The 15,862-nt window shown below is 40.2% G+C and overlaps 1 protein-coding gene across 1 annotated transcript in view; it reads right to left on the bottom strand.

Annotated features, from left to right (window-relative positions):
- Positions 1-15,862, bottom strand: part of LOC126268231 (trans-1,2-dihydrobenzene-1,2-diol dehydrogenase-like) — a 96,643-nt gene that overhangs the window by 64,375 nt on the left and 16,406 nt on the right. Inside the window, exon 2 of the mRNA XM_049973878.1 lies at positions 3,361-3,562. Within this exon, the coding sequence (XP_049829835.1) occupies positions 3,361-3,562 (202 nt within the window). The remainder of the gene's footprint in view (positions 1-3,360; positions 3,563-15,862) is intronic.

Genomic DNA, 15,862 nt, shown 5'->3' on the forward strand with positions numbered 1-15,862 from the left:
TTGCTAGGCCAGAGAGGAGAGTACTCAAAAGTAAAACACACTCATGAAAATGAAACTAAAGGCAGAAATGCGTAAGATTTGGGAGTGCAGAGGAGTAATAATAATAATAATAATAATAATAATAATAATAATAATAATAATAAATTATAATTAATAATAATAAAAATATATAGTTCTTTAAAATGGAAGCAAGTGCTTCTAAAAAGAAGAAAGGGGGCTTATGAAGAAAGAAAGGAAGGATAGACAGTTGTGAAGCAGAAGAGAAAAGATAAATACTTACGCATTGGTGTAAATTGAGAGCAGGTGGACTGCAAGGGCAATGTACACAGTGAAGAAGTGAAGAGCCTGTTCTGTTAATAGAGTTCACAGTGCTTTGAAGAGAGATACAAATTGTATGAGCAGTGAAGCAACTATCACGGTCAATGCAGAAGTGTTCTACAACTTGTCTCAAAACATGCCACGCATTTGCCAGTGTAGCAGTTTGTCTTTATATATTAATTCTTAGTTAATAAATTGGTAGCTTTCAAGTATGAAGTCATGTTTCAGACACATAGCTTAACAGAGTAGTGATGCCACAAAACTTGGTGAAAAGTATACATGTGGATTACTCTCTACCATAGAGCCCTTATACTTCATTGTCTATTATTTAAGAACGCAAAAGTAACAAAGTAGGAAAAATAAGAAAGATCATTTAACTGAAAAAAAAAATATTGAGGAATGTGGAACAGAAGGGAATGGAAAAATACAGAAGTGGGTAGGTGCATGGTGGATAATTTATAAATGGCTAAATAAAGAACAAAGACAGGGAAAGGACAAAGCTAAACAGAACCGCTTGAAGGAAAAATGCAAGAAAATTTGCTAAAAAAACTGATGGCAAGTTTAAATATTAATAAATTCTGCAGCACTTGCAGATAGATGCTGTAGTTCAGTGGAACTAACAACAAGTAACTTCTGTGTGAAGCTATTAATCCTTGAGCAGGCACACCTATTTTAGAGTGTGCCAACTGCGAATAACATTGTCTTTCACCATTCAACTGTTGTTTTACAATTGTGATTCCATACCTTTTCCTTCATCATTGCTTCAGCTAATGCAATGGACCACAATCGTACACTCTGTTGTCATACATCCGAGTGAGCAGTAGTAATATGAAATAATAATGGGCTTGGTGAGAAAAAATTTGATTTGTGCAAGCAAATGATCCAGAGTCTGAGCTAGCAGCACAATCCCACAATGAGGCAATTGTCTAGGAGTTAATTAGCAATCAGATAAGAGATTGGCAAGAATCTGATGCAAATACACTGTATAATGATCTGAAAGGCGTCATTACTAGAGGGTGACACTTGTACACAGCAACAGAGTGATACTAAAAGTTTATTTTATTACTGTTTAATTAAATAGAGATTTAGCTCATATTATACAAGTTTATTATATCATGTATAAAGTACACCTGTTTGTGTTAAGAAAACTGGTGCGCCCACTCAATGGTTAAAGGGCAACATGATGCTTGAATATGTTACAACTGCTTTTTCCCTAACTTTCACCTCATGCAGTATGAAAATGCTGAAAGGATTACCCTTGAAATTTTAACAGTGTGAGGAGTACAAGCTGCATATACAATAGAAATCTCTTGCTTACATTACCATTAACTTTTATTTTAAGTGTCTTCAATGTGGCCAAAAGTGTTTATGGAAGAACATTTTGCAGCCTTCCACTGGGAGCCTCACAAAACATTGAACTTCTTGTATCTTGAGCTCACACTTTGCACAATTTACTTACATTCATTTGAGCAAAATTTCATTCAGATTGGAGATAGGTGGAAATCAACAGAAAACTTAGTTTGAAAAGACTAGATTTATTTATTGAATGATGGAAACAAATACATAAAGACAACATTTGTGAACAAATGTGCATAATCACAGGCTCATGCAATCCTACAATTCCAGATCTAGTTGCCTGACATATCTTTCAATGTGCAGTGAATGTCCATTATCATATCTCTGTAAGCTTGAAGAGGGTAGTCAGCAACGATACAGTTGATCGACTATAAGGAGACAACACATTCACAATTTTTAGTACTAGCCCATACACAGTAGTGCTTTTCATAAATATGCTGTGCATCATCAACTCACAGATTTTTTCCTCAGGAAGATTGAAATATGACATTATTAAACCCCTCAAAAAGATAGATGAATGACAAACATCAATTACTATTGACCCATTCCACTACTGACGTCAGCTTCCAAAATTTTTGACAAAGAGATGTATTCTGGAATAGTAATCCACCTGAGCATCAATAATATTAGCAGTGAATCACAGTTTCAATTTCAGATGATTTTGTCAACTGAGAATGCCATTTAAACATTCATTCACCTAATTTTACAAGTATTAAATAACAAAATAGCAATGGGTGGCATTTCCTGTAAGCTATCTAAGGTATCTGACTGTGTGAATCACAATATTCTCCTAGGTAAACTGAGGTTTTATGGAACTGATGATTCGGCCAACAAATGACTGTAATACCCAAGCAAAAGAAGGCAAAAAATTGCACTTAATAATTCAGTTTAAGCAGTGGAGGTTCTTCTGATTGGAGAGCCCACTACTGTGTCTCATATATGTAAATGAGACTTCTGTCGAATATATCTGAGAAGTTGAATTACTTCTTTTTGCGGATGACACTAGTATTGTTAATCAATCCATACACACATACAGCAACAGAAGAAATGGAACATGATGTTTTCGAAAGTATTATTGACAGGTTTTCTGCGAGTGGTCTCACTCTCAATTTCTTAAAGGCACAGTACTGCACATCTATGGATACTACTAAAATAATAAATATGCTGTCTCCAAAGGCAACCTTCCCTATCTTCATAAGGCATGTTATGTATGCTGTGTATTATATTTTGGTCCATTTACTGGCACTGTATTAACTTGACAAATCCTATATCATTGTGAGATGATCCTTGGATGGATGAATAAATAAATAAATGCACTTTGAATCACTGCAAATCTTGGGGAGAAACAAATCAGTAAGCTGACATATTTTGCATATTTTCATTTAATAATGTCATAAGGAACAATAATCTGGGGTATGCAATTACAAAACCAGATGAAAAACTGGCAGTCATTACTCTACATTAAAGTTGTCTTAGCACAAAAGAAGTGCACAGTGTAGCCACCAAAATTTTTCATCGTTTACCCAATGATATAAAACATCTGACAGACAATGTTCAATGTACCTGTCATCGATCAGTCAGTGTCTCCACTATACTGTGTGAGTGGTTATCTTTGTTCCTTCTACTGATTAATCTTTTATTAAAACATGGAGAATACATAAAGAGAAATTTTAATAACTGACTTACCAACATTAGGATCTTTTGCAAGTTCTTCATATGAACCATATACAGAAGGAATTTTATGGAGGTCTGCAAAGGCCTGGGCTCTTTCAAGATCTCTGGCAGCCACAGCCACAACTTTGTGTTCTTCCTGGGAGAGTGTGCTTAAAGCAACAACAAAGTCATGACTGATTTTACCAGCACTTGCAATTCCCCATTTTGTTGCCATCTGCAAAGAATAGTTTGTAGCACATTAGTAATTTTAAGATTACTAACAAAGAGATAGAGGGGCTGGCCAGTACTTACCTCAGCTCAGTACAGCTGATAGAAACACAAAAAACAACCGAAAATTTAAGTTCCTAGCTTTCATAATAAATGTTCCTTCATCAGGGAGGAGAGAGGGGAAAGAAAGGGAAGAAGGGAAAGTGGATTTAGTTACTCACAACCCAGGTTATGAAGCAACAGGGAAAGGAAATCAGGGAGGGTAGCAAGGATGGATGCATGGTTGTCAGAGGGAAGCCAAAGATATTCTACTGTAGGTACTGTGCCAGCTTCAAACCAAAGAGGATGCATACAGAAGTAAACAGGTGTATAGTATAAAGATGTAGGATGAAAAGATGCATGAATGGCTAAAGAGGAAAGGGAAAGAGGAGAAGACTGAAAAGTAAATGGGAGTGAGGTTGTTTAACATAGGTTCAGTCCAGGGGGATGGCGGGATGAAAGGATGTGCTGGACTGCAAGTTCCCATCTCCGCAGTTCAGAGGGACTGGTGTTGGGTGGGAGCAGCCAAATGGCATATACGGTGTAGCAGGTTCCTAGGTCCCTAGAATTATGCTGGAGGGCATGCTCCACTACTGGGTATTGGACATCTCCTAGGCGGACAGTTCATCTGTGTCCGTTCATGCACTCAGCCAGTTGAGTTGTTGTCATACCAATGTAAAAGGCTGTGCAGTGCAGGCATGTCAGCTGATAAATGACATGTGTAGTTTCACACGTGGCCCTGCCTTGAATTGTGTATGTTTTACCAGTAGCGGGGCTGGAGTAGGTGGTTGTGGGGGGATGCATGGGGCAGGTTTTGCAGCGGGGTCGGTTACAGGGGTAGGAACCGCTGGGTAGAGAAGGTAGTCTGGGTATATTGTAGGGTTTAACAAGGATGTTACCGAGGTTAGGGGGATGACGAAAGGCAACTCTGGGTGGTGTGGGGAGAATTTTGTCAAGGGATGATCTCATTTCAGGGGTTGACTTGAGAAAGTCATATCCCTGGCGGAGTAATTTATTGATGTATTCGAGGCCAGGATAATATTGGGTGACAAGGGGGATGCTTCTGTGTGGTCTGAGGGTAGGAATATTGTTGTTGGATGGGGAGGAATGTATTGCTCGGGAGATCTGTTTGTGGACAAGGTCTGCAGGAGGATAGTTGCGGGAGAGGAAAGCACTGGTCAGGTTATTGGTGTAATTGTTGAGGGATTCGTCACTGGAGCAGATACGTTTGCCACGAATACCTAGATTGTAGGGAAGGGAGCGTTTGATGTGGAATGGATGGCAGCTATCAAAGTGAAGGTACTGTTGTTTGTTGGTGGGTTTGATATGGACAGAGGTGTGGATGTGAGCTTCAACAAGATGAAGGTCAACATCCAGGAAGGTGGCTTGGGTTTTGGAGAAGGACCAGGTGAAATTCAGATTCGAAAAGGAGTTGAGGTTATGGAGGAAATTAAGGAGTGATTCTTCACCATGAGTCCAGACCACAAAGATGTAATCTATAAACCTATACCAGGCCAGGGGAAGCAGCTGTTGGGTCTTCAGGAAAGCCTCCTCCATGCGGCCCATAAAGTGGTTGGCATAGGACGGAGCCATCCTGGTTCCCATGGCAGTTCCCCTGATTTGTTTGTAGGTCTGGCCTTCAAAAGTGAAGTAATTATGGGTGAGGATGAAGTTGGTAAGTGTGATAAGGAACGAGGTTTTTGGAAGATCTTCGGGTGGGCGTTGGGAGAGGTAGTGCTCAAGGGCAGAGAGACCATGGGTGTGTGGGATGTTTGTGTAAAGGGATGTAGCATCTATGGTGACAAGAAAGGTTTCAGGTGGGAGAGGAGTGGGAATGGATTTGAGGCGTTCTAGGAAGTGGTTTGTGTTCTTGATGTAGGTTGGAGGTGTTGGTCTACCAGAGCTGAGATACGTTCTGTTGGGGCTTTGAAGCCTGCTACAATGGGACGGCCAGGGTGGTTCTCTTTGTGGATTTTGGGTAATAGGTAGAAGGTAGGGGTACGTGGCTCAGGTGGAGTGAGTAATTCTATGGAAGCCGTTGTGAGGCCTTGTGAGGGACCTTGGATTTTTAGGATTTTCTGCAGCTCAGTCTGGATGGAGGGAATGGGATCCTGGGTAACAGCTTTGTAGGTTGAGGTGTCGGAGAGTTGACGCAGTCCTTCTGCCACATACTCCACACGGTCAAGTACCACAGTTGTGGAGCCTTTATCCACCGGAAGGATTACAATAGAGCGGTCTGTTTTCAGCTGCTTAATGGCACGGGATTCAGCTGGGGTGATGTTGGGGGTTTTCGGGATGTTCTTCAAGAAGGACTGGGAGGCAACACTGGATGTGAGGAATTCCTGAAATGTCTGCAAGGGATGGTTTTGGGGGAGGGGAGGAGGATCCCTTTGAGAAGGCGGTTGGAACTGTTCTAGACAAGGTTCAACACTGGGTCTAGTATTTGGGGGCTGTGTTTGGGTAGTGAAGTGATATTTCCAGTTGAGGTTCCGGGTGAATGAGAGGAGATCTTTAACCAGGGCAGTGTGGTTGAATTTAGGTTTGGGGCGAAAGGTTAAGCCCTTTGATAGAACAGATGTCTCTGGAGGAGAGAGGGATCTGGATGAGAGGTTTAGAACTGAATTGGGGTTGGTGATATGTGGCATTTGACTGTGGTTATAGTTGAGATTTGGCCTGAGTGGGGTATGTGCTGGGATGGGGAGATTGAGTAGGGTGGCTAGGTTAGGTTTGTTGGCTATGAGGGGGGTTTGTTGACGGTTCTGTTGTGGTTGGTGTTTGTGAGGGATAGGGAGAGGGACCCCACTTCTTAGGTGTTGCACTAGCAATGTGGATAGTTTTTTCAGGTGGTGTGTGGCATGGGACTCAAGTTTGCGGCTGGCTTCTAGGATGATGTTCCTGAGTGTGTTCTCCAAGCAAGGGTTTGAGAGATGGAGGACTTTGAAGAGAGATAGGAGCTGTTGGGAGTGGTGGTTACATGAAGTAGTGTAGAGATTCAGGACAAGTTGGGTAAGGGCGAAGGATTGATGGTTCTGGAAGTCCAGGAGAGATTGGTGGAAGGAGGAATTGCACCCAGATATAGGAACTTTTAAGGTAAGTCGTTTAGGGGTAATTCCAAAGGTTAAGCAGGAACGGAGGAAAAGTATGTGGGATTGCAGTTTGGCTACGGTAAATGCATGTTTCCGGAATGAATGTAAATAATGTGGTATAGGATTAGGGCACATAGTGGGTAACTGGTGGGTAGGGAAATTAAATAACTAAAGTTAAAATAGTAATCATAAGAAGGAATAAAACACGGAAGGAAGGGTGAGAAAGAAAGAAATTGTGTTGGTAATGTTAAATACCAAAGAAAGACCAATAAATAAGAAAAATACGGAAAAAGTTGACCAGACCAAGAAAGTATGTCCAGATCAGGGGAAAAAGAACACACGCTGCAAGATTAATATGATTAAAGATAATTTCAATTCAACAGTGGCATCATGTTCTGTTTTGTGCTTACTCTTACCATTTTACTCTAACCTACAATGTTTCCTTTGATGATGTGTGTCCTGTATGACTTCCCTGCTTAATCCCAACTAACTCTCATTAGTCAAACTTTTTCTTCTCTTTTTCCAGATGAGTTAACATGTACATGAACATTACACCAGAATTGTGCATGTTTTCATTCATAACCTTTAGGCGACTTACATATAGCAAAACAATTACTATGATGTATGTAGAAAAATACATAATGAAATGAATTAGTTTTTTGAGTAATAATGCATAAGATGTACAAGAATGAAAGTCAGGAGATGAACCATATTTATAATTACAACAAAGAAACTGAATAGTGACTTGACAACACCTCATCACTAAAACAAAAAAAACAGCACTTCCACAATATTGTAGATACAAATTTCCATTTAAGATTAATTATGTGGACTAGATTAAACAGATACCTGGCTGAACAACACTGAGAAATGCCTGCCACTTTAAAAAATTTCATCTTGAAAATAGAATGAAACATGACATACATAAGGGTTACAGAGGAACAGGTGATGAAGAAGAAGAAGATGAAGGTAAGAGAACTAGAATGCAAAAGATGTTCGGAAAGTTTATTTTCTCTTGCATGTTACATGCAAGTGAGAAGGTGAAGAAAAAGAAAACTATACCATTAGACCCAGTGATATACTCTTTTTACGGGGTCAATCAATAAACTATTCTCCCAACCAATTTCAATAACAAGGGACAAAAAATCAGTTATCCTTAATGGTAATGATAAGGAAAAGGATTAATTTGCCCCAACGTTTCACTTTAGATTTTGCGTTTCTTGTCACACCCTTCAGAGTAGACCACAGATCAAGCAAGTGTAACAATGAGAGAAAATTTGCACTCATAATATTTGCTATATAACTTAAGAATTACTTAACAATAGGAATCTAAAATTATTCCTTGTTAACAAACATATTTTTAAGACCATAAACAATAAGGATTGATGGTTGATAAAGTCCCATAAACTTGAGCAAGGATCACCTTTTCAGTCTCAGAATGAAGTCAGTAGGTGACATACGGGACAATTAGATGTACATTAAATGTTACACCATTAAGGACGATCACTCATTAAGAATTATAACCACAAATTAAAGAAGATTCATTCAAAGCAATTAACATCAATAGCAAATAATAAAGTCACGTCTCAGCAAATGTATCAAAACCAAATCTTTCAGTTCTTTAACAATGTTGGATCGTGGAATACACCAGATAACTGACACAGAAGGCTAAATTTTACCAAACAGCAATTTCTCCAAACCTAGAACTATCTTAATAGTGTACAATACTCAGGCTATCCAGAACTACTCTAATTCGCCTTTCTTGGGCATAATGGCAGAGTAGATAATTAACCTCTTATTTCACTCTCCTGGAATACTGAGCGGCAGTAGACACTCGCGCAACTCTTACCCCAGCGTGACTCGGGAAAGAGGATGGCTCCATCAGGAGGAGGAAACATTTACGCAAACTGGAAAGGGAACTAGTCTGACATGAGCCACTAGGTTGGACCAAGACCAGTTGGCGATTTTTAATCATTAACTAAAGCTTGCTGGCCAGCAGACAAAAATTACAGAGGCAAAAGTAGCTTTAATTGTGCTCACAAGAATTGATAATTTCTGAAAATGAGATTCCGGCAGAACTACCGTCATAGTATCAATATGGGACTTCGGAGCTGAGGAGAGCAATCTTACTTTCAGTGACAACACCACCTTCTGGAGGTTACTGGCAGCCGCAGACGGACTTCACAGCTTCCCCAGCACATGAATGAAAACCAAATGTTGTCCACAGATTTACGGCCTCTTGTGTCCTCACACCCCGGGTTTTCGGGCCCATTCAAACTTAGCGTAGAGGGACCCAGCGTCCCACTGCAGAACGGTCATCCAGGGCCAAACATTCACCTCAAGTGCCTCCTCCGCCCTCGGCACAGCACACATCACCTCCTCCCAGCGGGCACACTAGCAGCACGCTCAGAGGCTCCGTAATGCCCTCTAGGAAAGTGCAGAAACTCCAAGCAGGAGTAAACCAAGGGAAAAACAGGAACCGTGGCAAATGACACGGTTCACCCAGCTATAATTTAAGTTTCGTCAGTTCATGTATGTACCGCCTTTTGGTTACTGTATATTTTCCGTATCATCTGACAGAGAGCCACTACAGACTGTAAAGCATAACACAGCAGCTTGGGAGTGTGTACTGAGCAGGTTATAACACTCTTTTACAGAGTCTCTGATCTAGATGGTTCTATGAAAACACAAAATAATATGGTCTCTCGGGTTTTCTTGGCCTGAGTGATTAACAATGAGGTTCCGGATGTTCAGCTGAGTCGCTGGAAACAACAACTCGGCTGAACACCTGGAAGTTCACTATTACACAAATAATATTTTATTAAAACTAAATGCAGCAAAAGCCATGACCTTATCATTCTGTCCTTGTCATATCCAGACTAAAACTGCCACAGTGCTTATCAAAGTACCATCTCCTACCTACACTCTCTCTCTCTCTCTCATTGATAAATGCAGTATCCTTCCAGCCAGACTCGTGGTACTGAAAACAATTGAAGACAGCTGAGTGTACTGAGGGCCAACCTTCATAGCCTCCCCTCACACTGGATAGCTGCAACCGACACATGGGCTGAGACTAACACCTGGGCAGTTGGTAATCACCACTCATCAATCCGACATTTGTTAAGAAGGCGCTCCCCGTGCGTTCTGCAGCAGTGAGGATGACTACGACATCATGTGTCCTGGTTTCTCCTTTGTTATCAGCACTCCTAGTGACTTCAGACTTATGCAAAACACCTTTCAGAGGCTCTTTCCAGCTGGCTCAACACCTGAATACATGGGCAGTCTACACTGGTCATTGAACAGGTGGTAGACCTTCTGGAAGCTGCCAAGGTAGAACTTGGATGAATTTTTAGTGTCTGCAGGGATACTATCCTGGGTTGTAACCATGTGCGTCTATCAGCAATACTGAACATTTCACCAGTAGAAGGTAAGAATGGGCCAGCCATTCTGCCACATAATTTATTAGTTGATGGGGCTTACCCTTTGATATATTTTGTAATTTCTGCACTTCTAATCTCATGTATAAACTTAGGGTCTTTTGACACAATACAGAAGGTATGAAGACGTTCTATTTTATGTCATGGTATGCATCCAAGGGTATATATATGTCAGCACAGTCTTGGAAAACCATAAACATATTGCCTATCGTGATTAGTTGATGGGGAGAGCTATGTGAGTGTGAATAGAACATGATTGTGTAAGTGCAAGAAAAGTTCAGGTGTTCAGTTAAAATATTTCTCAAGAATCACGTGTATTCTAGGTAACTGTTAGTAATGTAAACGTGTAATGGAAATGTCAAGGAACAATTCAAATCAGTCTATTCTCTAGTTGCCATAGGACTGCTGATGTACTATGTCGAGCAGAGAAACTCATCAATTAGTCCAGAATCCAAGAAATCATTAACGACAGAATGACCCAGCTCCAAAGAATAAATGAAATCAATTTGAATTGCACTAACGACACTATACTTAGTACTGGAGTGCGGAAGAAGATTTTAGAAGTGATGAGTAATGATTATGATACTAGCAAAACAAGACACCTGCCAAACAGGATTTAATTCTGGATGGTGTTATAGTAGTAAAAGTCAATGGAGATCGAGAGCTACATCTACATCTACAATCTGCAAATCACTGTGAAGTACATTTTTGAGGGCACGACCCACTGTACCAGTTACTAGGGTTTTTCCCTATTCCATTCACAGATGGAGCACAGACAGAAACAGTGTTTAAATGCCTCTGTGTGTGTTCTTATGGGAATGACATGTAGAGTGTTGTAATACAGGATGACCCAAAAGTCCGATAACATTTGAAAATTCTGTACTTTGTGGAATAATGTAGGTAGATAGGTAAAAATTGACCCACATGCTTCAAATGACATGGGGTTTAATTGAAACCATAAAGAGTGCACAAAATGACTAGCAGATGGCTCTTCATATGATACAAAGGCAATAATTAGCATAACAATCGATTTTTAGCAAAGATAATGTTATAAGTTTCTTTAATTTACATCTATGGTTACAATCTTTTTTTGTTTAACAGATTACCGGTTTCGGTCTTTAATGACCATCATCAGATCTGTTTCATAAAAACAAAGTCCTAAACAGATCTGATGATGGTCATTAAAGACCGAAACCGGTAATCTGTTAAACAAAAAAAGATTGTGACCATAGACATAAATTAAATAAACTTATTACATATATGGGTCACTGTGTTTTTTCACGATGATGTCGCAGGTAGTGAAAGACAATGTTCTTTATAACAAATGCTCAACATGTCAGCTGTCATTCATCAACAGTACTTGTAGTCAAGGGACAATGTTACGAACAGACTGAGTGTTGGCTACACCACACAGAGCTGTACCTGCTCAAGTCTCCATTTCTTCCTGAACTGTCCAAGCAGCAGTAACACTTGTGTCCGGTAGCTCACTACAGGCCTGGTTGTCTAATCAACCCATGGCTTCAAACTTCGTGACAACTTTCACAGGACCTTTCCCATCTAATACCCTTCGTACATTGATAGGATCATAAAGCTGCAGTAGTGAATTCTTCATTCTGGTAGTAAAGCTTCACCAAGAATGCTTTTCTGATAGAGTCAACACGCCACAACTGCTGGTGCATCTGACTCACTCTCACACTACAGCTTACTTTACACACAATTTTCATGCAGCGTCACCAACGTGTTGTTGTCCAGTGCCATCTGAAGACCAGTTTTCACACTCGTTTTCGGTGTCTATGAAATCCTATGTCATTTCAGGCATGTGTATCAATGTTTACCTCTCCACCTACATTATTCTGTGAATTAGTGCTTTCTCAAATGTTAACATACTTTTGGGTCACCCTCCTAGAGTTCTTGAAACTTTCTAAGTAGGTTTCCTTGGGACAGTTCACATCTATTTTCAAGAGTCTGCCCATTCAGTTTCTTCAGCATCTCTGCGACACTCTGCCATGGGTCAAACAAACCGGTGACCATATGTACTGCCCTTCTTTATATAAGTTCAATATTCTCTGTTAGTACTATTTGGTATGGATCCCACAAACATCAGTAATATTCTACAATGGGTTGCAAATGTGATTTGTAAGCAACCTCCTTTGTGGACTGATTGCACTTCCTCAGTATTCTACCAATAAACTGAATTATTCTATGCCCATGAGCGGGGCTACATATGCTCATTCTATTTCATATCCCCTCAGTTGTCCGCAGCTCGTGGTCTCGCGGTAGCGTTCTCGCTTCCCGAGCACGGGGTCCCGGGTTCGATTCCCGGCGGGGTCAGGGATTTTTCACCTGCCTCGTGATGACTGGGTGTTTGTGTCGTCTTCATCATCATCATCAATCATCCCCATTACGGTCGGAGGAAGGCAATGGCAAACCACCTCCACTAGGACCTTGCCTAGTATGGCGGCGCGGGTCTCCCGCGTCGCTCCCCTACGCTCGGTAAACGGAGTATGGGACTCATCATCATCATCATCATCCCCTCAGTGTTGCACCATGGTATCTGCACGAGTTTAATGATTCCAACTATGACTCATTCATATTACAGCCAAGGATACTACATTTTCCTGTTTGTGAAGTGAACAATTTTACATTTCTGAACACATAAAGCAAATTGCCAGTCTCTGCAGTATTTCAAATCTTACCAAGATCCGACTGAATATTTATGCAGCATTTGTCAGACAGTACTTCATTACAAATACTGCTTCATCTGCAAATAGTCTGAGCTTACAATTAATACTGTCCACCAGGCCACTAATATACAACATGAATAGCAAAGTGTGTCAACACATTTCCCCAGGGCACACCTGAAATTACTTGTACATCTACTGATAGCTCTCCATCCAAGATAACTTGCTGCACCCCCACCCCAAAAAAACACCTCAGACCAGTCCCAAATTTTGCTTCATACACCATACAATCGTACTTTTGATAGTAAGCCTAGGTGTGGTATTGAGTCAAATGCTTTTCAGAAATCAAGAAATACTGCATCAACCTGACTGCCTTGATACAAAGATTTCAGTATGTCATGTGAGAGTTGGTGTACAGATGCACAATATTTTCGAAATCCACATAGGTTGGCATGGAGGAGCTGTCTGTTCCAAGATATCTCATTATGTTTGAGCTCAGACTGTGTACATATTCTACAACAAATTGATGTCACGGGTATTGGAGGTAGTTTTGTAGATCACTTCATACCCTTATTGTAAAAAGGTGAGTGACCTATACTTTCTTCCACCCACTGTACATGGTTTCTTGTTCAGACAATTTACAACGAAATTTAGTAAAGAGGGGCTAACTCAGCCACAAACTGAGTATAGAATTTCATAGGCAACCATTGTGCCCTGGAGCTTTGTAAATTTGACCAATTTCAGCTGTTTCACAGTGCAACTGACACTAACAGTTATTTCACTCATCTTCTCAATGGTGCGAGGGTTAAATTGAGGCAACACTCCCAGTTCTACATCTACATCTACATATATACTCCACTAGCCACCAAGCAGTGTGTGGCAGAGGGCACAATTAATGCCAAAGTCATACTCCCCCCCCCCCCCCCCCCCCCCGTTCCACTCACGGATCGCACGAGGGAAAAACAACTGTCTGAACACCTCAGCATGAGCTCTTATTTCCCTTATCTTTGAATGATGATCATTACGCGATTTGAAAGTTGGTAATAATATATTCTCTACATCCTCAGTGAAGATTGGATTTCGGAATTTAGTGAGCAGCTCCTTCTGTTTAGCATGTCGTCTATCTGTAAGTGCGTCCCACTTCAAAATTTTTATGAGATTTGTAATGCTCTTGTGATGGTTAAATGTACCAGTCACGAATATTGCCGCTCTTCTTTGGACCTTCTCAATTTCTTGACTCGGATCCCATTGGTAAGGGTCCCATACAGACGAACAATACTCTAAGACTGGACGAACTAACGTATTGTAAGCTATTTCCTTTGTTGAAGGACAGCATCGCTTCAGGATTCTACCAATAAACTGCAATCTAGAGTTCACCTTACCCATTACTTCTGTAATCTGATCATTCTATTTGAGATCATTTCGAATAGTCACACCCAGACACTTGTCTGATGTTACTGCTTCCAAAACTGATCATTTCTTTTGTACTCATACATTAATGGGGATTTTAACCTTGTTATATGCAGTAGGTTACACAGTTTTTCCTTTGTAAAGTAAAATTTGAAAATGGAGTTAAGCATTTCAAATTTTGCTTTGCTACTCTCAATTTCACTTAATGTATCTTTTGTTCATGATTGGACACCAACTTTGGCACCATTAACAGTCTTTAAATATGACCAGAATTTCTTTGGGTTCTGTGAAACATCATTTGTCAATATGCTGCTATCATTGTCATTGAAGCCTTCACACACTGCCCTCAACAGCCAAATGCATTTCATCCAGTCCTATGCTTTGTTTTTCATATATTAAGCAGCTGTTGTGTGATCAGTTAAGAAAAGGAAGCAAGAACTTACAAAAATATTTTATCTGCGAGGTTGTAACCCATACTGTTGCAGCAGTTTCGAGTCTGGTCATTTCTGTTCCACCAGGATAATGCTTCTGTGCAGAGAGCAAGGGCCAGTGAGACTTAGTTCAGAAAATTTTGCTAGAGCAACATTCGTAAGCATGTGTGATGAAAGTGGAATTTCATAACTGTTCCTTTAACAATACTGTGTACAGAGCACATGGAGAAAATTTAGCTTATTCATAAATCACCTAGAAACAGTGCTGGCCTTTAAAAAAAAAAAGAGAGAGAGAGAGAGAGAGAGAGAGAGAGAGAGAGAGAGAGAGAGAGAGAGAGAGAGAGAGAGAGAGAGAGAGAAGAGGAGGAGGAGGAGGAGTTACTGGCAATGTTAAACAGATTTTCTATAATTACCAAAAAGAAGCTTCCAATAGAGTACACTGCAGCCACTAACATTATAACTTTCCAACTAAGATTGCTAAATTCTCAAAAATAAGCACTGATGTCTTCAGATACAGGTCTGATACATACAACTGCATTACAAAACCAACAGCCTATGGCCTCTCATACCATGGCCTGTATTCCTACTGCTGAGTACCAATACTTGCCAGGAAACAGATACTCTGTATCTAAGATCAAGAAAACAGATAACAAACTCAAATGAGAGTATTTTAGGGCACTGCTCGAAAACATTAACTGGACAGATGCCTATAGTGCTCATTTCATGAAAGAAAAGTACAACACATACATTAATAAAGTTGTTGTTTTATTCCTATTTATTCACTTCTTGTATCAGAAACCTACATTATACACAGCTATCACTATATTATGAGGGCGTGATGAGAAATAATGACTCCAAATTTTTAATGTGAAAAAGCGTTTTAAATAAAACAAACTCTCTTAAAATTCTACATCTTTAGTCTTCACACCTACATGTTTGCAGCCCTCTGCCGTTAGAGGGCTCTGAATTGTAGTGTGTAACATAACTAAAAGATGTTCTATAAAGAACACAATTTTTAAACTGAGTCTCTCTTTCATTTTGTTAAGTTGCCAGACTTCAAATTTAAGCAACTATTATCTGTGATAATGAGATTACCAACTGGAGCAGGCGTGCGTGCGTGCGTGCATGCGTGCGTGTTGTTATCAGCTAAAATGGAGTGATAAGCAACAGATCAATGGATCTAGATTTTGAAAGTGCATTTCACCTATGGTGAATGCTACACA

The sequence above is a fragment of the Schistocerca gregaria genome, chromosome 4, assembly GCF_023897955.1.
Source record: "Schistocerca gregaria isolate iqSchGreg1 chromosome 4, iqSchGreg1.2, whole genome shotgun sequence".
NCBI classification, from domain to species: Eukaryota; Metazoa; Arthropoda; class Insecta; order Orthoptera; family Acrididae; genus Schistocerca; species Schistocerca gregaria.